Source organism: Mustela erminea, chromosome 15 (assembly GCF_009829155.1).
Source record: "Mustela erminea isolate mMusErm1 chromosome 15, mMusErm1.Pri, whole genome shotgun sequence".
Lineage (NCBI taxonomy): Eukaryota > Metazoa > Chordata > Mammalia > Carnivora > Mustelidae > Mustela > Mustela erminea.
Genome location: NC_045628.1, coordinates 18,509,552 through 18,532,227, shown reverse-complemented (window position 1 = coordinate 18,532,227; position 22,676 = coordinate 18,509,552). Strand labels below are relative to the sequence as shown.

Below are 22,676 nucleotides of genomic sequence, written 5' to 3'. Positions count from 1 at the left end.
TCTAGAGTGGGTTATACATTTACAAGATAAGGTTCTTAACCATAGTTGGGCATTATAGTTACCCAGACATACTTTTAGAAACACAAAGTCCTAGAACTTTAATTTGGGCGCATAAGAATGAATCCAGAAAGTGAGTAGGGCTGGATGCTAGGAAGACAAGCATTTTGAGAAATTGGTTGATTTTGAACTGTTAAAGAATATAGCTACTCTGAATTGTCCAAGATGATGATCCTTATGAATGCAGCACGTCAAAGCAGTACCTTGGAATTTGTGGAGGAATGCCGAATAGGAATAGAGAATACATGTTTGGTGTTTTATATACTTTGTTTTATGACTGTTTTGGTTGGCATTAACCTTTTAGCTGGTGCCAGCCTTAAATTTGCTTCTGAATCCACAGGCTTTTCCTTTCTCCCAATTTTATGTAGTAAATAGTAACCCATTGATAGGCCAACTGTGTAATTGTCTTTTCTGGACATGGATCTGCTTGGTTGAATTCTGTGGTCACACTTGATGTGTAGCTTATTCTGGACAAATGATTTTCTAGTCTTCCAAAGAATTGTCAGATTTGCACCATCTCATGTTCCTTGATACCTAAATTTCTAATTTTTAATAGAAAGGGTGTAGTTTCTGTGCCATTTTATGAATATTTCCGAACTGATTCTGCCCTTACCTGTACTGTTAATGGTATAGACCCCTTACTTTAACATCTGAACTGTAAGTAGCCCCCCCACCCCCACTCTTTAATCCTCTGTACAAGATTTAACTGCTCTGCCTCCATTCAGCTCGCTCCCCAGGCTGACTTTTTCTTCATGGACTTTGCACTTGCTCTTCCCTTAGCTTGGAAAAACTATCCCCTCAGCTGTGTGATTTAATCCTGTTTCTAGTCTGCACAAGTACCAGATCAAACTAGTTCTCTTAACTACATGCTCTATTTTCCTTCTCTAGGTCACTTATCCTAATAGAGAACTAGTGGTTTCACTTGGGATCTTGTTAGAAATGCAGGATCTGAGGCCCTTTCCCAAACATAAATTGGCATCTTCTCTCTTTGTAATCATAGGCCCCTGTTCCCTTCTAGGATCTTCTGTGAATGTAGAGATTTGAAAGTGATTCATTGATGCATATTCAACACCTGAAACAGTACTCAGCACATAGAAGGTACTTAGTAAGTTTTGCATAAATAAGTAGAAGTGCCCACAGGTGAATATGAGTGCTTAAATGAGACTGGCTCAGTGGGCATTAATAGAAAGCCAAACACCTTGGTCTTTTAGTACATATTGGACTTAGGAAAGGTGTAATCATTGTGAAGTATATTAGTGATAATAAAACACTTGGTAGAAGGGATTCAAGTAGTGTTTGTGAGCAGGAGATGGAACTAAATAATTTACAGTACCTAGTAATCATTCAGCAGGAATGAAAATACAAATGTCCAAAGCTTCAGGAAGATAGAAAACTTTCCTTCAAAGTTCATTTGTGTGGCAGTGTTCTGGTGATGTTGGAAGTAAATGTTGAACTTGACCCAGTCCCACAAAATGAGCAACTGACATTCAGACTACCAGGGTAAAGGAGTACACCTGCCAAACTGGTACTGAGGAAGGTAAGCTTGATGTGAGGCAGTGCTTAGTGGCAGGTTCTGGACATGATTTTGTTGCCTGAATGAAGTGAGGCTCTCTCTTGTATTTTCTTGTATCACTGTTCTCTATTCAATTCCCCCCCCCCCCCCAGCCCCACTTTTTAGCATTGTTAAAATGTCACAGTGCATACCAAAATAACCATATGGTGTTCTAACTTTAAGTTTCACCACTAGCACAAGGTGTTAGGAATACAAAGAAGGCTTACACTGCTATACTGAGCCTTGATGAAATTCGGAATTCTCTTTGACCCCCTGGGACAAATCAGTACAGCCAATATGCCTCAGGAATATTCTTTGTGGTGTAAGGAAAGGTTCAGAGTAAAGAAGTTGAGGAAGGAAAAGCAGGTACTTTCTCAGGTTAATTTTAGGGAACATGCAGAAATTGCTATGACCATTTTTATTTTTTCTAAACCACACATGTCTGTAGTTCATGTAGTTCCTGCCCCAGGAATGTGCAGACTCCCAATTTGAAGACTATTGGAAGTCACCACGTGGTACTGCAGACTGGTTAAGAAATTTAAGGAATTACTTAGAGTCTTAGAGAAGTGTTTAAGAGGGAAACTTCTGGTTCAAGGACCAGCTTCCATTAGTAACTTAGGCAAATTCGTCTTTAGCTTTCCCACCTTGTCAGGGAGATAAAACAGCTGTCATAGGGGTAGGGGTTTATATCCAGCTGAAAACAAATCTGCATTTGCCCCAACTTCAAAACGGTTTAAAAAACAAAAAACTTAAAGCTTTGCTTGGCTGGGACAAGTTTAGGTGTCAGACCCACCTGAAATAATATGAGAAAATCATGTTCAGGCCTGGTCCTTTTGTGACATCTTTATCAGCAGTGACAGCTTTACCTCCCAGAAGCACGCAGAATTCCTTGGTGGGGGGGGTGGTGAGTGGATTAGGGAAAAAGCCGGGTGAGCAAGCACTGAGGGTGGATGAATATCTCCTGTTGCCACCAGACGGTATGTTTCCAGTGAAGGGGGGGATGGGAGAAGACAGGTGGAGAACTTTCCGGTAAGGTGACAATTGGAGCTCATGTCGGATAGGCTGACGTTACCAGGCCCAAGATGCCTTTCACGTGCTTGTGGTATGGCTGAGCTGCTGCTTAGTCTTATTTTAAATGTCATCTGAAGAGGCCTTCATTACCCTACTTGGGTCTCTTCTACCACTTGTTCCATTCAAAGTACACCACGAATTTGTTTTCTTAATATTCTGTAAGTCTGGGGTCTCTGCACAGGTCCCACTAGGTTAAAATTAAGATGTTAGCAGGGCTGTATTTCTGGAGGCTATAGGAGAGGATCATTGCCTTCGCCATCTTCTAGAACCTACCTCGCATTCCTCAGTCCACAGACCCTTTCCGCATCTCAGATCCCGCAGCCGTGGGCTGAGACTACATGTCACATTATTCTGATCTCTGTCATCGAGTCTAGGACCTCCTGAGGCCTCCCTCTTAGACTTTTAAGGACTCTGGTGAGTTACGGACATTGACACCCCCACTGCCAGCTATTCCCAAATAATCTTACTGTAGGGTTAGCTGATTAGCAGCCTTAACTCCTTTACCGTGTAAATGGTTTTGGCAGGTTCCAGGGATTAGAGCAGGGGTGTTTTGGGGGGTCATTTTGCCTATTTGTCCCCTCATGAAATTATGCCACTTTTAGATATTACAGTCCCAGGCCTGCGTAACTTTAAGATTTTATTCATACAGCTTAAGTAAAATCATTGAATTAAGGTGAGGAAAAAAATAGAACTCAGACTGATGTAAGAATTTTCTTCTATGGTATTTAAATGTGAGTTTTATAGAGGTTCAATGAGAAAATGATTATTCGTAAATTAACTACTCTGTTGTCATTCTCTGAAAACCGATTTTGTCAAATGAAAAGGGCTCATATTGTATTTCTCAAATGTGTTCTAGAAAAAAAAAAAATTGGACAATGTCAGTCTACTAACATTTAAAGAAGGACCTCCAGAATGGGGAAGCCATGAAATCAGTATTTGTTAGCCAATAAAACTATAAATATTACTGCTTTAAGAATTGCAGGTACAGTATTTAAAACAAAATTAGTAAAAACTGGGAAATCCGCCACTGGAGACAGGTAGAAGGTAAATAAGAAATTTATACTTCGTTAGAGCACAGAAAAGGTTTAGTATTTTCATTTCAAAGCATCTACTAACATTAAAATACTAAACTTTGAAAATACTAGAAAAAGTGCTAAGTAAACCCACAAAGCAAAAGACAAGAAAGGAGGAAACAAAAGCAAGAGGATTTTAACAGAAGTTGAACACAGAAGGTATTTGTAAGTAGTTTGTGTTTTGGTTCAGACAGTCATACTTAAGTTTTATAACCTGCAGGCTTTACTTGTAGCCATTGAAAATAAGGCAGGTAGTGTTGGGCCATGTTCAAAGGTAAGTCCTGGCCCTTTAGTGCTCCCTGGCCCAGCAATGACATCTATTATGTGTGTGCATAGGCATTCTGTAAATATCTGTTGAAAGAACTGAAGATCACTTCCATATATTTTACAATCACGGTATTTTCTGCTTCACCATAGTAGGTTTCCAAGCCATTTGAACATATGATGTCAAATTTTGTCCAGTCTGAGATTGTGCTTACTTTGATGTAAAGGGTAGAAAAAGTCTGCATGGCAGCAGGGAGGGAATTGTACGTAAAGGAAAAGTTATTCGTGTGCATATACGTGTGAGGTGTAAGCTGACGGGTGGCTGAAATGAGTGCAGTTGTGAGCCGGTGGCTTCTGGGAGCTTTACTAGTGGGTCATAATGTGACTGGGTTCAGAGCAGATTTCAAAGCAGAAGTAACTCAAAACCGGTTTTCCTGCTTTGTCATTGAGGAAATGGGAAAAATGGCCCACGGTGCCAGGACCACTCTTTTTTACTTTGAGCTACTGCTGTTCTCCACCAGATTGCTATAGTCCTGGGGAAGTAAGCTGCTTTGAGCTGTCATGTATTTGTGAAAGTACATATTCATAACCCTATACTAAAGGCTATGTGTCTTTAAGATTGTCAGTGATTCTGAGATAAATCTCACATGTGTACATTAGGATTAGTAAAATGAAGAGATAACTGATCCTAAATAAAAGGCTGAGAAAGTAAGTGCTACCTGAGCTCAGAGAGGCAGTGACTGATACCGTATGTGCATTTGGCACACATTCTAACACGGGTAATTAGAGGGCAGATCTAATTTAGCGGACATAAATACGGTAATCAAGTGTTTGATTCGGTCATGGGATGTTGCTCCCTGTTTAATATGAAGAATCTAGTATTTTACAGATTTCCCTAGCCAATGATAGAATGTGCAGTTTAGTACCAAGTGAAACCATTTAGTCATAATTGATTGATACTGCTGTCATAGAATAAATTTCTGATTTTCTTGGCTTACGCAGAATTCGAGATCTCTCACCACTGTAGAAGTGCTTTGCCCTCTTAAAATGGTGATGGAATATTAAAATACCAAAGACCCAAAACACATTCTATTCATTTTAAAGACTCATCCAGCCCTGCTGATAATTTAAAGCCTTCTGTAATGTTTTAATCTTAGGTCTGTCTCCATAAGGATGCCCTCTGAAAGTAATTTTCATTTGTTCATATAAGGTTCTTTGTATTTATTTGATCTATTTGAAGAGAAATTAAGGGACAGCAGTATATTTATACAGTCATGTAATTCAACTTTAAATTTGACGTTCCTTACACATTTCCAGGTCTGGATGATGATGGACCTGAAATAAGCACTAATGAACCTTAAAAGTAACAGGAAAACATTAAAGTCATAGTTAGACAATTTAGTGAGGCTACATTGCAGAAATTAAATAGTAGCAGAAAATGATGTAGTCTTGACCTTTGCCCACTTAAAAGAAAAACAACGCTAAAGACAGCATGTGCTACTAAGACTGAAGAAAATTTTGAGATCAATGATGGATTTTTACACTTTACCCATATTTTATTAAGGGCTGCTGATGCTGTTTTGTGTTAAACTCTTCAAATAATTGGGCCAAATTTGAGGAAATCAATTTCTACTAAATAGTTAACCATAAGGTATATTTGTGTTAGCAAACAAAATGCTTTCAAAATGTCCCACTTTTGAAACTGTTTGAGTTTTTTATGTTGACCCAGTATCTGTTTGCAAAGGTAAACCTAAGTGGAGTTAAGCAATTGCCTGGCAAATTTGGTTACTGAGCTGACCATAATAAAATGAATGAGCTGAATTTTTAGAAAATTTACTTAATTACCGCAGACCTTCACTCTCCTAGATCTTTAGGAGTTTTTTCAGGAATAGTCCTACATTTTCTCTTCTTTCTCCTTCCCTCCCTTCCAGCCTTCTCTTCCTCCCGTTCTTTTTCTCTCCTCCTCTTTTCTCTCTCTCCTTCCCCTTACCTTCCTTTTTTCTTCCTTCCCTCTCTTTTCATCTACTTAGTGTCAGTCATCAGTGATGTACACATGGTTAAGGGTTTTGTCTAGTAATCATTAACCCATCCTTACAAAATCTTAAGTATTTGTGGAACTGTGGAGGCAAACAATACATTTTTAGTTTCAGTTGGATATTTTACATTCGTATGGGAAACTCCGAGGCAAAAGTAGTATTTAATACAAAGTATGTTTTGAAAGAGATAACAAAGACCAGGATTATTTTCTACCAGATTCTTTAACTTCCTTCACATGAATTAACTGTCTATTTGTTGAACCATCTCTTATTTCCTAACCATTTCAACTTCCAAATTCCTGAAGTTTGCATGGTGTCTAATCTTTCAGGACACCATCTTTATCTGAGATTAAATAGAGGTCTTTCAAAGATTTTTTTTAATCTCATGAACCCATGCCCAAGAACAGTGAATTTAAAAGGTTGCATAACAATGTCAAAGAAAAGCTTGTATGTCAAGGCCAGGGAAGATCCCTGGAATGTGGCTACCTGAACAGAGCAAGGAGCGCAGAAACACCATGGCTCGCTCCTGGTTTGCACAGGCACTGAGCACAGGTAGGAGGGAACAGAAATGCCAGTTGTATTGGGAATGTGACAGCCAGGCTTGCCACCTCACTCAGGTGACAGGCTTGAGAAAGTCTCACCAGATTTCTTGCCACTCACTGTGGCATGACAGAGGGACAGATTGATTCCTGTGCATTTAAGGAAGCAGGAGAGTGTCCGAGGGATCCTGCTCACCTGAATGAGTGTCCTGCTGGAAAAGGTCTTAAGTCATGAAAGAAAGACAACCAGGCAGTGGCAGACATGGCCTCATCTCCAGAAATCAGGGTGGAAAAAGCCTCCCCCTAGTCTGAATTTGTAGCTGAAATGCGTTCTTGCTACATGTGTACATGGGATTAGAGACGATACTATGAAAGCATTCTTGGAACAATTCGATCTAGAATCATTTAATCGAGCAGGTGGATTAGAAGAAAAGGAGGTGGTGGTGATGGGTGGAGTGAGATGGGAGTTGTGGCCACCAAAGACTCTCTGACCTATGAACCTCGGATACTGTGGGGGGGGTAGGTAATTGCCCATGCTGGGAACAAAGGGAACAGAGTTGATCCTGCCGAGTAAAGACCAGAAGAACCTTTATGCCTCCTTATTCTCTGAACCTTGCCTCCATGGCAAGGGAATTACAGCCACTCTGTTCCCCCCTACTCATTTAGTTTCTTTGCTGAACTGCAAAGGGCAGCACCACCTGCCTCATTTAATGCTGTGAAACTCGAAGAATTACTTTTTATAACCTTAATGTATGTGGAGTGGCTTGAGTAATTTTGCTAGAAACTATTTAGCTTTTCATCCTTCAGAAAGGACTTGGAATGTCCTTATGTCTAGTTAAAGATAGTAGTAGCCAACAATTATTGTCAGGCACTGGGTATTTCTTTAATCCTAACAATTACACTCTGAAATAATTGCTATATTAGTGTTCTCATTTTACAGATGAGGAAACTGAGGCAGGGAAGCTGTATAGCTGATTCCATTCACAAAGCTGGTTGAATGGAGGAGTCAGCACTTAAATCTAGGCAGTCTGGTTCTAGAACTAGTTCTCTTTAAGTGCTGTATTGCCTTTCAGACGAGTTTATACATTATGACAAATTATGCTAACAAAATTTAAAGAAATAGCAAAATATTAACATTACCTATTGCTGAACTGAAAAATTTAAGACTTTTAACATCCTGAGTTTACACCTTTCCTGAATTTTGTAGAATAACCACATTTCTTTTATAATCAGAAAAAAACCAATTTCTATGAAAACTACGCAAAAAGTTGTATAACGTACTCCCACCAGAAAGACTAAGAACTATATGCTAAAATGTCCATTGCAATGTTTTCTGAGTGGTGAGATTTTTTTTTTTCAGTAATTTTTTTTTTTAAATTTACTGCACTTTTATTTTTTGGTTTGGATTTTAAAGCCCAAGTTTAAAAGAAAATAAAAAAAATCACATGTGAATTTTATGCTAAAATTGATAATTTTGATAGTGATTTTCTAGAGGAAATATATTACCAAAAATGATTTAAAAAGCAGAGATATTGTTAATAGATCAATAGCCAAGAAACACTTGAAAATGTAAATAAACTCCCATCAATAAACTTTAAGCCTAGAGAATTTGTGGTATTTATTGAGTTATTTTAAATTTCTGAGGATGAGCCAGTTCTAGTGCTTCTCCAAATCTTGAAAGAACAGAGGAAAAATAAGCTTCCTAATGCATTTCTTCAAGCTAGCACTAAAATCTCAGAAAAATACTAATTATAATAGAGGATTATGTCATTATCTTATGACATGCAAATAATTACATAAAATAATGCAAATAACATTGTAACAAACTTAATAGTGTATTAAAATAGTTGCATCACCACTATGACTCAGCTTTGCTTTGATAGAATTTGATAAAGTCAATGAAGTAGAACCCAGAAGTAATTGGCCTAACTATTGGAAAAGTGGAGGCAAAACTATCATTATCAGCTTCAAAATGATTGTGTTCCATAGAAACCCAAAGAAAATCAGTAGAAAAATTTAACAGGACTAAAAAAGAGGCTTCAGTGAGGTAATTTAACCTAAAATTAAAAAGCCAATAGTTTTCCGTAAGTACTAGCAGATTGATGTTACAATAAATTGTTAAAGGCTACAAAATAGTATAAACAGTATAAAATATCTAGAAAAAAGTATTGAGATCTGGAGAGTTAAAGGTAGGAAAATTTAAACTTCACTGTGATTCATAAACAGTTGTATAAACACTGCTGGCCACATTTCTGTATGAGAAAAACAGCAATACAGCAGTCTACCTAACTGTGTTATTGAGCCAACACTGCTCCAATAAAAACTCAATGGAATTTACTTTTGGACCTGGCAAAAATAATTCCAGTATCCACCTGGAAGAATAAACAGGTGTGAAGATGGGAAGAAGGGGAACAACATGGGAAATACACAAGGCAATAAATGTTTTATGAAGGTGGACTAATGAGAAACACTGGCAATAATCAAGACAGACCAGTGTAACAAATAAGGATTCCGACAGCCATTATATATATAAGAAGCCAAAAATAATATAGTTAAGAAAATGCCAGAACCAAAATTAAAATAACAAACCCTATACCAAAAAGTGTTTGAAACAAAAAAAGGGAAATGAAATTAAAAAATGAAATAGCGTTACTATTCTTATTATAAAAAGTAATCACAATAAAAGATCATAAAATTCTCTAAGAAATTAACAGGTGAAAGATGGGCATTGATAATTCAGGGAAAATCAAAAACAAGTGGCAAATGAATATAGTGTATGCTGTTAGAAATGGCAGAATTGGTGTCAGGCATGAACAATACTGGTGCTTCCTTCTATGCTGCAGTACGCAGACATTTTACTTGGTGGTGAAGGGAATATTTTCAGAAAGTTCTTCATATAAATTGCTACATTTTGTATTTAATTTTGTGACAGAGACTTTATTTCACCCCCAAATCTGTTTTCCCATCCCCCATCTAAGAACAAGATCAGCAAAGGTTTACCTGGAACATGGCTGCCCTGTGCATGTGCAGTAGGAGTGGCCAAGTGACAAAGTTCTAACCAATGATAAGTAAACACAGGTGATATGTGCAGCTTCTAGGTCACTTCCTTTAAAGCGAGGTGCTTATCTTCCTCTATCTCTTTTCACAACTTTTGGGATGAAGTATGGAGCTGGTGCTGGTGAGTTAGCTTTGACTGTGCAGAGAAGCAGAGTGAAACTCTAGGGTTGAGAGAGCAACAGAGTGAAGGGAACCTGGTTTCTAGACAATTTTTTGAAGAGAAGTCTTCTACCTTAAATAGGGTTGCACTGATGTTCACATCTGAGACAAAGGCCTACAAGCAAGTAGTTTTATCTTAGAAATGACTCCCAGAGCAGGAATGAGGGGGAAGGGAATGAAATGAAAGTTGGTCGTTATTAAAATTGCACAGTGTTCCATCCTATGAAACCTTCAGGATACCCTTATTGAAAGGCATTCCAAAACTGTCTGCCTTAAGAGGAGAAGGGGACTTGTTTTTCTTATTGGTTGTCCTTATAGGTTGTCCTACTGAAATCACTCTAGGATGTTAACCACCATACTTTCCTGGGTAGCACATATATATAGGTATTGGCTGAAAACAGATACATAGATTGGTGGAACAGAATAGAAAAGCCAGAGGTGCCTGGCTGGCTCAGCAGGTTAAGTGTCTGTCTTTGGTTCAAGTCATGATCCCAGGGTCAGGGGATTGAATTCCTCATTGAATTCCTTGTTCAGCAGGGAGCCTGCTTCTCCCTCTGCCTGCTACTCCCCTTGCTTGTGCTTGAGTTCGTTCTCTTTCTCGCTCTCTCTCTGACAAATAAAATCTTAAAAAAAAAAAAAAAGCCAGAAATGGACCCACAACTGTATGGTCAACTAATATTCTACAAAGCAGGAAAGACTATCCAATGGAAAAAAGACAATCTCTGCAACAAATGGTATTGAGTAAACTGGACAGCAACATGCAGATGAAACTGGCTCACTTTCTCACATAAAACACAAAAAGAACTTCAAAATGGACGAAAGACCTAAACATGAGACAGGACACAATCAAAATCCTAGAGAAGAACAAAGGCAGCAACCTCTTCAACCTCAGCCATAGCAACTTCTTACTAGATTTGTCTCCTGAGGCAAGGGAAACAAAAGCAAAAATGAGCTATTGGGACTTCATCAAGATAAACTTTTGCTTCTGCACGGTGAAGGAAATGGTCAACAAAATTAAAAGGCAACCTATGGAATGAAGAAATTTGCAAATGACAGCTGATAAAGGTTAATGCCCCAAATCTGTAAAGAACTTACCAAACTCAGCACCCCCAAACCAGATAATCCTGGAGCACCTGGGTGGCTCAGTCAGTTAAGCATCGGACTGACTATTGGTTTCAGCTCAGGTCATGATCCCAGGGTCTCGGAGAGCCAGTGTCGGGCATGGTGTGGAGTCAGCTTCAGATTCCCTCTCCCCGTCCTTCCCCCGCTGCTCCTGTCCCTGCCTGCTTGCACTCCCTCTCTTTTTCCAAAATGAATAAATCTTTAAAAAAACGAAAACTAAGAATCCAGTTAAGAAATGGGCAGAAGACACGAACAGACATTTCTCCAGACAAGACATATGGATGGCCAACAGACACATGGAAAGATACTCAACATCACTCATCATGAGGGAAATACAAATCAAAACTACAATGAGCTATCTTAAACCTGTCAAAATGGCTGAGAGAAAGAGAGGCAAACTATAAAGCAGACTCTTAACTGACGTTGCTGGAAGGAAGTTGGGTGAGAAACGGGTTAAATGGGTGATGGGTATTCATGAGGGCACTTGTGATGAACACTGGGTGCTACTGTAAGTGATGAATGACTAAATCCTACATGTGAAACTATTACACTGTATGTTAACTAACAAATTTTTTTTTTTTTAAGATTTTATTTATTTCTTAGAGTGAGCACAGGCAGACAGAGTGGCAGGCAGAGGCAGAGGGAGAGCAGGCTCCCCACTGAGCAAGGAGCCTGGTGTGGGACTCGATCCCAGGATGCTGGGATCATAACCTGAGCTTAAGGCAGCCACTTAACCAACTGAGCCACTCAGGTGTCCCTAACTAACTAGAATTTAAATAAAAACTTGGAAGAAAAAAGCACATATATACTGATATCCATTGCATTCCCCTTGGGCAGAAAGTGGGAGATATGTAACATAGAGCCAAGATGAGACATTGTCTTTGTGCTCTCTAAAGCTCATCAGTTTGTGTAGATCTCTTTGCCTCACAAGTGGTTGGAATATGAAGTGTCATCAAGGAGATTTAAAACGGTGCACAAGAGATGTCCAACAGCACACCCTTTGCACCACTCAGATCTGCTTGTGTCCTGCATTAATCTCAATCCATTATAGACTTCTGTGAAATTATGACTGGCCACAATCTCAGCATACTCAACATGGCGGGATTACTGAAATAAGTTGCAGTCCTATTATTGTGGCTAGTCCTGCCTCTGTTTTTGTTTCATTTACTTCTTCCACCACATTTTCTAGATTTCTCAATCTTGTCTTTCAGTTTGCTTTTCACCTGACCTTCATCACTTGCTTGGTGGGATTATCCAGTCCTTCACTCCTAAAGAGTGAACCCTTAGTTATCGTATTTGGACTGTAGTGGCTGTAACTGCCCATTCATCATAATCAACAGGCATAAAAGCCACAAACACTTTAGTGCATTCCCTGGGCCCAGTATACATTCCAAACTCACCTCATTTTGCACCTCTAGCTCAGAGTGCTCAGAATAAATTACATTCACCATTTAATACCATTTTTTCCCTAAACTTGTCCCTTGCATTAAGAGCCAAAGTTACCAAGGCTAGAAAGAGGTATCCTTTCCTCATTCTGGTGCTCACCTGGCAGGTTCTTCTCTATTGTCCATCTCCTTCAGCATATAAGAAGTAATAGTTCCAGTGGGCAATTTCATAATGGAATGCCTAGGGCAAGACCCTTCCCATGAATTGCTATCCCTAACACCCAGGGGGTGAGCTTCTGGTGAACTATACTGACTCAATCCCACAGTGACTTCTCTGCCATTCAGTGAGCCATGCTGACACTTTTAACAAGGTCTGGATCTCAGTCTTGGGCGGGGGGGTTATTCCTTAAGGTTTTATCTCAGCCATAGGAGTGGTAGCTATTCCTTCTATCTGCTATTCCTATATTCTGTGAGGTTCTCTTCTTACTAGCCAATTCCTCATTCTTCTAAACCACTGTTTAGTTAGTGATTCTTGATATTTTTTAAGACTTTATTTTAGGGGTGCCTGGGTGGCTCAGTGGGTTAAGCCGCTGCCTTCGGCTCCGGTCATGATCCCAGGGTCCTGGGATCGAGCCCCGCATCGGGCTCTCTGCTCAGCAGGGAGCCTGCTTCCTTCTCTCTCTCTCTGCCTGCCTCTCTGCCTATTTGTGATCCTCTCTGTCAAATAAATAAATAAAATCTTTAAAAAAAAAAAAGACTTTATTTTAAACTCTACACTTACCACAGGGCTTGAATGCACAACCTCGATAAGTAGAGTCACGTGCTCTACCAACTGAGCTAGCCAGGCACCGCAGTGATTCTTGATATTAAACTCTTGTTCAAATTACTGCATGTTTTCTTTGTCCTGATTGGACCCAGATTTATTTAAGCGGATACCATAGGAGATAATGAAAAGAATGAATCTCCTAGGGGTAAGGTCAGTGGCCATAGGGAGCAGTGGACAGGTGTTCCTTTCAGAGATCAGAACCAGAGCCCAACCTGCCTGGTAGTTTTGATTGCAGCTCTTCATCCTTCAACCCATTTGTTCTTTCAAGTTTTTACTTAAATTCTAGTTAATATATAGTATAATATTGGTTTCAGGAGAAAAACTTATTGATTCATCACTTACAGATAACACTCAGAGCTCAATACAAGGGCCTTCCTTAATACCCACCACCTATTTAGCCCATCCCCCATCCACCCTCTGTGTTCTGTAGTTAACAGTTTCTTATGGTTTGCTTCCCTCTCTTTTTTCCTTCCTATACTTTCATCTGTTTTGTTTTCTAAATTACACATATGAGTGAAATCATATATTATTTGTCTTTCTCTGACTGACTATATTGCTTAGCATAATCCTCTCCAGCTCCATCCATGTTGCTGGAAATGGGAAGATTTCATTCTTTCTGATGGCTGAGTATTACTCCATTGTGTACACACACATACACGTGCGTGTGCGTGCACACACACTTCTTTGTCCATTCATCAGTTGATGGACATTTGTGCTCTTTCCATAGTTTGCTATTGTTGATAATGCTGCTATAAACATCAGGGTGCATGTGCCCTTTTGAATCTGTATTTTTGTACCTTTGGGTAAATATCTAGTAGTGCAATACTTGATCATCTTATATTGGGACATATGGGAGTGCAAGATAGTAAATTGCTAGTCCTTGAAATCTACTTCCAGATCAGGTGAACAGAAATGAACATCATTAGGAGATCCTAGATTTTGTACTGGGAACAATAATTAATTGAACTTTCAGCTACATTCCTTGGGGAGGCCTATACTTTCTGTTTGGAAAGATTGGTGCATTGGATACTTGGGCACTAGAGGCCAAAGGCAAGACTTCTGTTTCCTGAATATTATTTGCCCATTTTTCTTTTAATGATAAAACTCCTTGAGTCTTTGTTGAGTACTTGACCAAAGACTATTTTTCCAGTCTCCCTTGCGGATAAATAAGGGTAGGTTCTAACAATGGCATGTAAAGGGAAGAGGTACATGTGACTTCCCAGACTTGCCCTTGACATAATTAAGTGCTCGTTCTCTCTCTCTCCCTCTCTTTTTTTTCCCTCCCTAGGTCTTGACTAAAGATGCAGTCTACTGATCTAGTTTTGAAAATGTAGTTGAAGGGTGTCTCCTGCTTGCCCTGCATTGCCTGCTCACTCTGGATTGATACTTGGAGGAAAAATAAAATTATTTTTTTTGTTTTGTTTTTTGAGCTAATGCATTGTTGGTCTCTGTATTATATCAGCTTAGTCTGTTCCCTAACACAGTCTTCTCACATTCCTTTCAAATTGAATATGTTATTTTTCTTCTATCTGACATGAACTTTGACACTATTTCTTTCCATTGAGTCTACCCTCCCCCCATTTTTTTTTTTTTTTTTTCCAGAGAAGAGTTTACAGAAATCTTTGGCTTCATCTCATTATTCTTTACTGTCACTGCCTGCAGGCAGAGTCCATAATGCAAATGTAAAATTGTGTTCAGCATAAGTTCCCTTGAGTATGTAATTATAATGCATTCCAGGGTGCACCTAAATAAGAAGAATCTGTTTCTCCAACCCTAGATGGCTTTTGGTGTCAATCACACAGTGAGATGTAGACAGAGGAAGTCACTGTAGTAACTAACACTAAATGAGGAAGACCACAATGGAAAACATTATGCATTTTCATTGCTGATAATTTGGGAGTGGGGAAGACTCAGAAAATATGGAGGGAGGGCCCTAAGCATGGAATGGAATAATTCTAATTTTGTAGGTATGCAAAATATCTCATAATCAAATAGCATTTCTGCTCAAAGTACTTAGTGACTTTTTTCTGTTTTACACTGGACACAAATGTTGGTTAATAAAACCTATCAGTATGTTCTATTATCAAATCACAAATACTGATCAAAGTGTAGGTATTAATTTCAGTTGCTATGTAATCTATAACAACTAAATATATAAACACGTGAAAATCCTTTAATATACATAAATACACTAAAATGTGTTTTTAAAATACATATTTATATATACAAAAGCATACAATATAAGCAATATAAGTAAGTGATAATTATTGATGGTCAACTATTTTACTAACTAAATTAAAATACTTCAAAACTAACTCTTATGTGAAGCAGAGTTTCATACATAAATAATTTTGTAATTTATTTACTTCATAAATAAACAGATTATTCTGATTGGATTTTAAACACATCATAGCACTCAGAGAAGTTCGGATCTAGAACCTTTATGTAGGAGAATGTAGTTTGTGAATCATTTAGTGAAATATTCAAGTAATCAAAAATAAATGCTTTCAATTTCTTAAATTTAATTGCTGACATTAACTTGATGCCTTTGAAAATAAATGTTGGAAAAGTAAAGGAATACAATTAATAATAGAACTGGAAATCAAATAGAGATAAAATGTTTAGAAAAAGTACAGTGTTGCCCAAATTTTAATCATTTTTTTAAACACTCTCCCAATTTTTGGTATGTCTGTATAACACTTAAAATATGTATTTACCTAATCATTTTATTCCATTCCATTCCTACTTAAATGTTTAATTTTTATAAACCAGCATAATGGTTTTACCTGCCATAACTATTACACTCAACATGTATTATTATTTTCGAACTATCTACTTAAGTAATAAAAAATATTCTTAGGTTTGCTCTCTAAAGTCCTCTCACATAACCCACATACCACATGTTGGTTAATAATTGATGTAGCACTGCAATATATAAAATTCTTCTAGTATTTGGGGCCTAGGGAAAATACAGAAGTCTCCTATACTTAAAATTTTCATTGTGAACAGAAGTATGTCCACGCTCTGATCACATAGTGTTAGGGTAATACTAAGTATGTCTCTTTTTCCAGCTATTGAGCAAGCCAATAAAACTTTGAACACATTTTATACAGAAGTATGACACGGAACACTGTGAGGCATGTACCAGTATTAATAAGGTTAACTTCACTGTCTAAATAACCTGCTCTGGCTTCGCATTCATCATAGTTAAAAGAGATAAAGGCAAATGGCAAGGGCTGACAATGAATTGCGTCTCTGAGATTGACTATGTTCAGTAGCAAATGTGTTCTTTAAAAAAACATTCTTTATGTCCAACTTTTCAGGAATGCTTCAGTTTGTTCAAGACAATTGAATAATATACTTTACAACTATCTTTGTGGTAAGAAAGTAATTGTCAGCATAATACTGAACAGTATTTTGGGTTTGGGGGGTAATGTTTTTGCGTATCTGTAAATTGCCAATTTGCAAGCAAGAACTCTCAAAAATTCAAATTCTATTTATTGAGTAATAAAGCAATAGAAAGGCAGATTATCTTACAAAACACAATTCACCCTTTTCAATGACTGTGACACATCTTATTATAGAACAGTGGATTCAGATTTGGAGACCAGGTATTTGTAAATAGGGTTTTTCTATCATCCAATGTATGTATGGTTACTGGCAAAAATGCTTGCTGGAGTAAAGCTTCAACCTCATGCAAACCATGCATCAAAATATGTTTATAAAACATCTACTTACTAGCTCAGCTTCCTATAGGTCAGAAGTCCAGGCCCAGCAGGGCTGGTTCTGCTCAGGCTAACATCAGGGCGTTAGCTAGCCCTGTTGTCATGTGGGGTTCAGGTGCTTTTCCTAGCTCATCCTTCTTATTGGCAGAATGGGTCACTTTGAGGTTGTAGGACTAATATCCCTGTTTCCTTGCTTGCTATCTGTTGGGAAAGTTCTAAACTCCCATAGGCTGCTCCCAGTTCCTAAGTGTGAGTTGCTCCCCATCTCAGCAACTGAGAACTGCCCTTCCAATCTCTCCACCTGCTCTTCTGTGAGCAGCCGTAGAGAATTCTCTACCTTTAAAGGGCTCTCATAATTGGGACAGGCCTTCCCAGATAATTCCCCATTTCAAGGTTAATGGTCTCATATGTCATAGTGTAATCACAGGATTAAAACACATTAAATCTGTGGTCTTGGGGATTATGCAGGGTCTGTACCCCAGAAACAGAATATTGGGGAACATCCTAGAATCCTGCCTACCACAGAGGCTTTTGTCACTTTCAGCTTGACGCATTTCTTCGGCTTGTCTCCTCACACTCAAGCCTTTTTCTTTCTTTCCCCAAAAGGAACTTAGAAAAACTGAAATTGTCACTAAATTGGTCTACATGAAATAAAATATACATGAAAGATGTGTATTCCTGCGCTTTCAAACATGTTTCAAGGTGACACCAAACAAGCTTGGATGCCATCCATCATTCTCAGTGCAAATGTCACTGCAGTCGAACCATCACCTTATGGTGAAGCATGTTTGTGCCACTAAAGTAGCTGACAATGTGTTATACACTCATGAGGATGTTATATTAATTCAATATGATTTCTTTGTAACTAATGTCAACCTACTGTATAAGCAAATAACAGGTTTATTTCAGTACTAATACTAATTTATTCATGATGGGTTTTTTTTCTACAAAATACATTTAATATGTATTTTTTAGGCTCTATGAGATTAGTATGCAAATAGTGAAAATTCTAAGTAATTATTGGTGATTTGGTTGTATCCACTCATCCTGAAATGCCTTAAATCCCTATCCATGTTTGATTATTAATTGGATTCCTACAGTAAATAATTCTCAACAAAAAGCTTTGATTTGTCAAAGTATAGATGAAAACGTACTTATGAAGAACACAAATCTGATTTGGTGGTGCTCACTAAAACATTAACGTTCATTACTAAATATCAAATGGCAATTTTCAAAGCAAGATAAAGACCAATAATAATAAAATGGGCAGTGCATAGTATGGTGTCATGGAAAGAATAGTAAATAAGATACTGGATAAGCTACTTAATTAACTTATCTTAGTTTCAGGTTTTTCACTGTAAGAGCAGGTGATGCTCCAACTTTATTGAATTGTGAGAATTGAAAGATTTATGAAATCTATCATTGGTAATAAATGTTCAGTAAACACTTCCTTTCTCTGAACATGAATAAGCTAAGTAATAAGTCAGCTTGTTTTAATAAACTTTAAAATGGGAAAAGTCACAATTTAGATAGAGAACACTCCACAGACTTAATTCAATTTGTAAAAATTAATAGATTCGGTTGCTATAACAAATAGAATAACAGTAGCTTAATTAATACTTAAGTACTTTTAAGAATTTGAAACAAAGGGTAGTTAATAATGGAATTAGTTAGATGATGGCATTGTTGAGAGATGTCAAACAGGTGATATGTCGACTCAGAGATAAGCAAAAGCAGGTCATACATCTCCCTACACTAGGAGATCAAAGGAAGAACGCAATGTCCCTGAAACCTGGGGAAGGGGATTATGAAGGAGACACAGCGAGAGATGCCACACAAGGCACAGAGAGAAATACCCTGGTTTCTTCCTTTTAACAAAAGGCAGATCACATGGGAACATGGGAAAGAGCCTACGGAGTTTGAGAAGATCAAGAAAGCAATGGGTGTGTCTGAGGGCAAGCAGACCCTGAGCTAGCATTCTAACTGGTGAAAGTTAAGAGAAATGTAATTGACCGGCAACTCAGGTTTTAGGTGATTCAAGAGAAGCCTGGATCCTGAAAATACCGTGATGATTAATTCTTTTAATTGTGTTTTTGCAGAGCTTCAGAAACACTGCTAACAAAAAGAGAGCTGTTAAAGATAGAGACCTATTCCCTAGACCCATTTCTGGTAAGACTGTGGTGGGGGCGCAGCCAGTGGTTGTGAGACTGGCGATATTCAGGAGGGTGGACCTTGCTGTTCCTGGCCTCAGACATGGCATGGGACCGTTTGTTTCACTTTTGTTCTTCCAAATGTGGGAGTTCTGCCTGTGTTCGTTGTCGCAAATTGGTATTTTGGGGTATGGAAGGGTGTGTTTTCCGAAGCTGATCACAGTAATGTGTATCCCATCCTTCAAGCTTTTCTTGTGGTGCAGTGTTGACACATGTTCATTGAGATGTGTGTTGAAGGAGGGATGTTTTCTCTTTGAATCTGGGAGAGCCTGTAACCCTGGAAAAGGTGACACTGTGGCTTTTGAGGCTACACATAAAAAAGGATACAATGCTGCCTGGACCACTTGCTACTTACCCTTTGAACCAAATCATAATACTCTGAGGAAGCTAAGTACCTTTATGAGAAACTATGTGTCCATAACCTGGCCACCATCTCAGCTGAGAGGCCATATTAACCAAACGTTAGTAACTGAGTCTTCAGAAGTTGCCAGCCATCAGCCTTCAAGCCTTCAGAGCTTGAAAGGAGCAGAGGTGACATGCCCCCACCAAGCCCTTCTCAAACTGCAGGCTTATGAACAAAATAAGTATGATTCTTTTAAACCATGACATTTTGGAGTGCTTTGTAACTCAACAATAGATAACCAGAACACAGGGTGATTAAGCTTACGAGTTAGTCCAGTGTTGCCAGACATGACAAAGCACCTTGGACTAAGAAGAGTATGCTGCTTCAGAGCTCCTGGACATACCACTTTACACAGTAGCTGGATTTGATTTTGTGTTCTCTGCTCTGGGAAAGCGTAAGTGCATTTTCAGTTGTAAGCAGGGTAATTGTATTTATTATATGAGGCAGAGGAAATGTGGGAATTGTTTGTGCATGTCTAATATGACGTTATAACTAGATCTTTCCAGTCTCCATTTTGACAGAGGCACCAGTGATCAACATCAGATTACCTAAATGACAGTCTCCGACTTCATATTGATTTAGTCAACACGGAATGCCTGTTACGTGCCACTCATTATTCTGGGTGCTGGGGAATGAAGTGGTCAACAAAGCAGTTAAAATCTTCTGCCCATGAAGATATGAAGCTTACATATGCAGAATTAGAAAAGAACTGTTTCTAAAAACCTGCTCCTTCAGAAATATGAAAAGGAGTCAGGGTGTGGTAAAGAGGAATTTGGTCAAGAGATTTTACTGGAGAGAGTTGTTGGCGTGTGTGTTAATTAGGAGAGGTTAAATTATGATAATGAATACGCATGGATGGTGCATATCCAGAGGTGGGATATGTGTAGGATGTCATGAATCGTGTCCAGTGAGGGCCAGAAAATCTCTGCAGATAAAGAATGAAGGTGAACATACATAGGGCTAAGGGTACGGACCAAAATGGTAGAAGATCATCTGCAAGAGTCGTCTGCCTGACTGGATCAGGCAGTGCAAGAGAGAGAGAGTGTGTTAAGCAATCTCTGAAGAGAGAAAAGAGAGGTTGGGAGAACAGAAGGATGCACCCCTTTTTCCTTCTACCTCCCTCCTCCCTTCCCCATGGCATGCCTCCAGAGAGAGCAGATCCAAGCTTGGGAAAAAAGAATGTTCAGTACTAAATCAAGTTTAAGATTTGGTTTAATATTTTGTACCAGGCGTCTAATTTTTAAATTGAAATTGTGTTTACTACTAACAGTAACTGAAGAACTTTTACTTTTTCTAAGTAAGAGACCATGAAAATTATGGACCTGTCCAAACAGTCTTTAAAGGTAGGGAAAGATTACCTGAACTGAGTAAGTTTTGATGCCAAGGTAAAGGACAAAACTTAAGTGTCACTGTGATCACAATCCTTTATGTCATGTTTGTTCAACATACCGAGTTAACACCAAGGGTGGGTAAAGGGCATGTTTTTCTTAGGTAGACAATGGAGAGATCTCCACTTCTAATACTCCGTTATTTGTAAGAGAATTCCATTTCCTTATGGGGATTGAGTTAAATGGGAACCATCCCACCTATCTGTAATCATAAAAGTGGACACCTGTCCCAGCCTCAGTGAGAATGATGAGGAGCAGGAAAATTATTTGACCCAATAATTTCATAACTTCAGGGTAAGGGCTATAGCTCTCTGTTGGTATTACCAATCTGTAGGTGGCCATTTTTTCCACAGTGTGAAGAGAGAGAGAGGGAGAGAGAGAGCAAATAAATGAGCACGAGCCTACTTCATTATATCATTTTGATCCCAGACCCAGCTATACCATGAAAAATCTCGCTTATTAAATTAACTAAACTTCAGTTTTTACTTAAGCTAGTTAGAGTTGTCTCTTGCAACATAGTTTTGACTAACACCTCTACTATATTTGAAGAGGAACCAATATATATGCCTCATTGTCTATAGTATGTCCATAAAACAATGCTTCTTAGATTTATGGGTCTTGAGTCCTTTGAAATCTAATGAAATCAAAGGACTTTCCATTTTTACAGATTAGCACAATAAACTATAGTAGAATTTGATTTTTTTCTTATAGATGATAGAGCAACATTTATAAAGAATTATATCTTCCTCCCATTTTTTCAAATATTGAAGATAAATAAAAAATTATCAAAGAAGGTAAAAAGTATATTCAAGGAGAAGGATGCACTGCTTGCCTGGAAAGCACCCTTGGCCCAGTGGAGTGGTTTTTGATTCATTCTTCCTTGGCAAGTTGGGAATACTTGCTACTCTCTATCTATGAACATGCAGAAGACATAGATTTCTGTTTAGATTGAAAATTTCAGGACTCTGTCATTTTCATCCATAGCCTGAAGAATTTTTTCCAGCACTAGACCATCGACAAGGTTGTCTGCTTTCAGTATCTCTTTCCAGAGTGGCAGCTTGTACCTAACGTAAGTGTTCTTGTTTGTTTTGTTTTGTTTTTGATGGGTTTTTCCCCCCATCAGTATCTACAAATGTCATGTCAAGGCCTCCAGTCAAAGAATTTACCTTATTCATGTGGCTGAAAATATCTGTCAAATGACCCAGTTCATGAGTCAACCCTTCTCTGTCAAACTGAGCTGGAATGTGGGTTGGTTATATCCTCCTAATAGTAAAGCTTCTATAAAAGGTTCATTTAAGTATGTGAAGACTTTTCTTCTGGAAAATCAGCAATCACGTATTACATGCCTTGTTATGACAAAACCTCTTGAAAGGTAGCTGTTCAAGGCGCCATTTTAGTTGTCAACTGATCTCAAACATGCCAATGTAGAAAGCTATACTCTTGTAGTCTGGTGATGTGTGGCACTTTTTCACTCACCCACAAAATCAGATGAGTTCCAACTACAAATTCTTATCTCCACTTGGAGTAGCAGGATGTTTCTTCTAGTTGAATTGTCTTTGGCAAAATTGTAATCTTGAAGATGATACCAAGTTAGTAATTCTTTTTTGATGATATTTTTGAATGCCATGTTCAAAAACCAGGAGCTGCCTGGTTTCATTCAATTTTAAGTTGAAGGAAAAATAACAATAACTAACATTAATAAAATTTAAATTTATCCAAATAAATATTGGTGTTAGAACTTGTTTTGATTATGCTTAAGTATATACACACAAAATGATGACTAAATTTGGCTAAGCCATTTTAATAACA

At 38.2% G+C, this 22,676-nt stretch overlaps 1 protein-coding gene across 1 annotated transcript; it reads left to right on the top strand.

The window, feature by feature from the left end:
• Positions 1–604: 604 nt before the first annotated feature.
• LOC116574271 lies at positions 605–22,467 on the top strand. The gene is made up of 2 exons (XM_032314967.1): positions 605–2,586; positions 18,966–22,467. The coding sequence occupies exons 1-2, from the start codon at positions 2,560–2,562 to the stop codon at positions 19,680–19,682; spliced, it is 744 nt and encodes a 247-aa protein (XP_032170858.1). The 5' UTR covers positions 605–2,559; the 3' UTR covers positions 19,683–22,467.
• Positions 22,468–22,676: the final 209 nt, after the last annotated feature.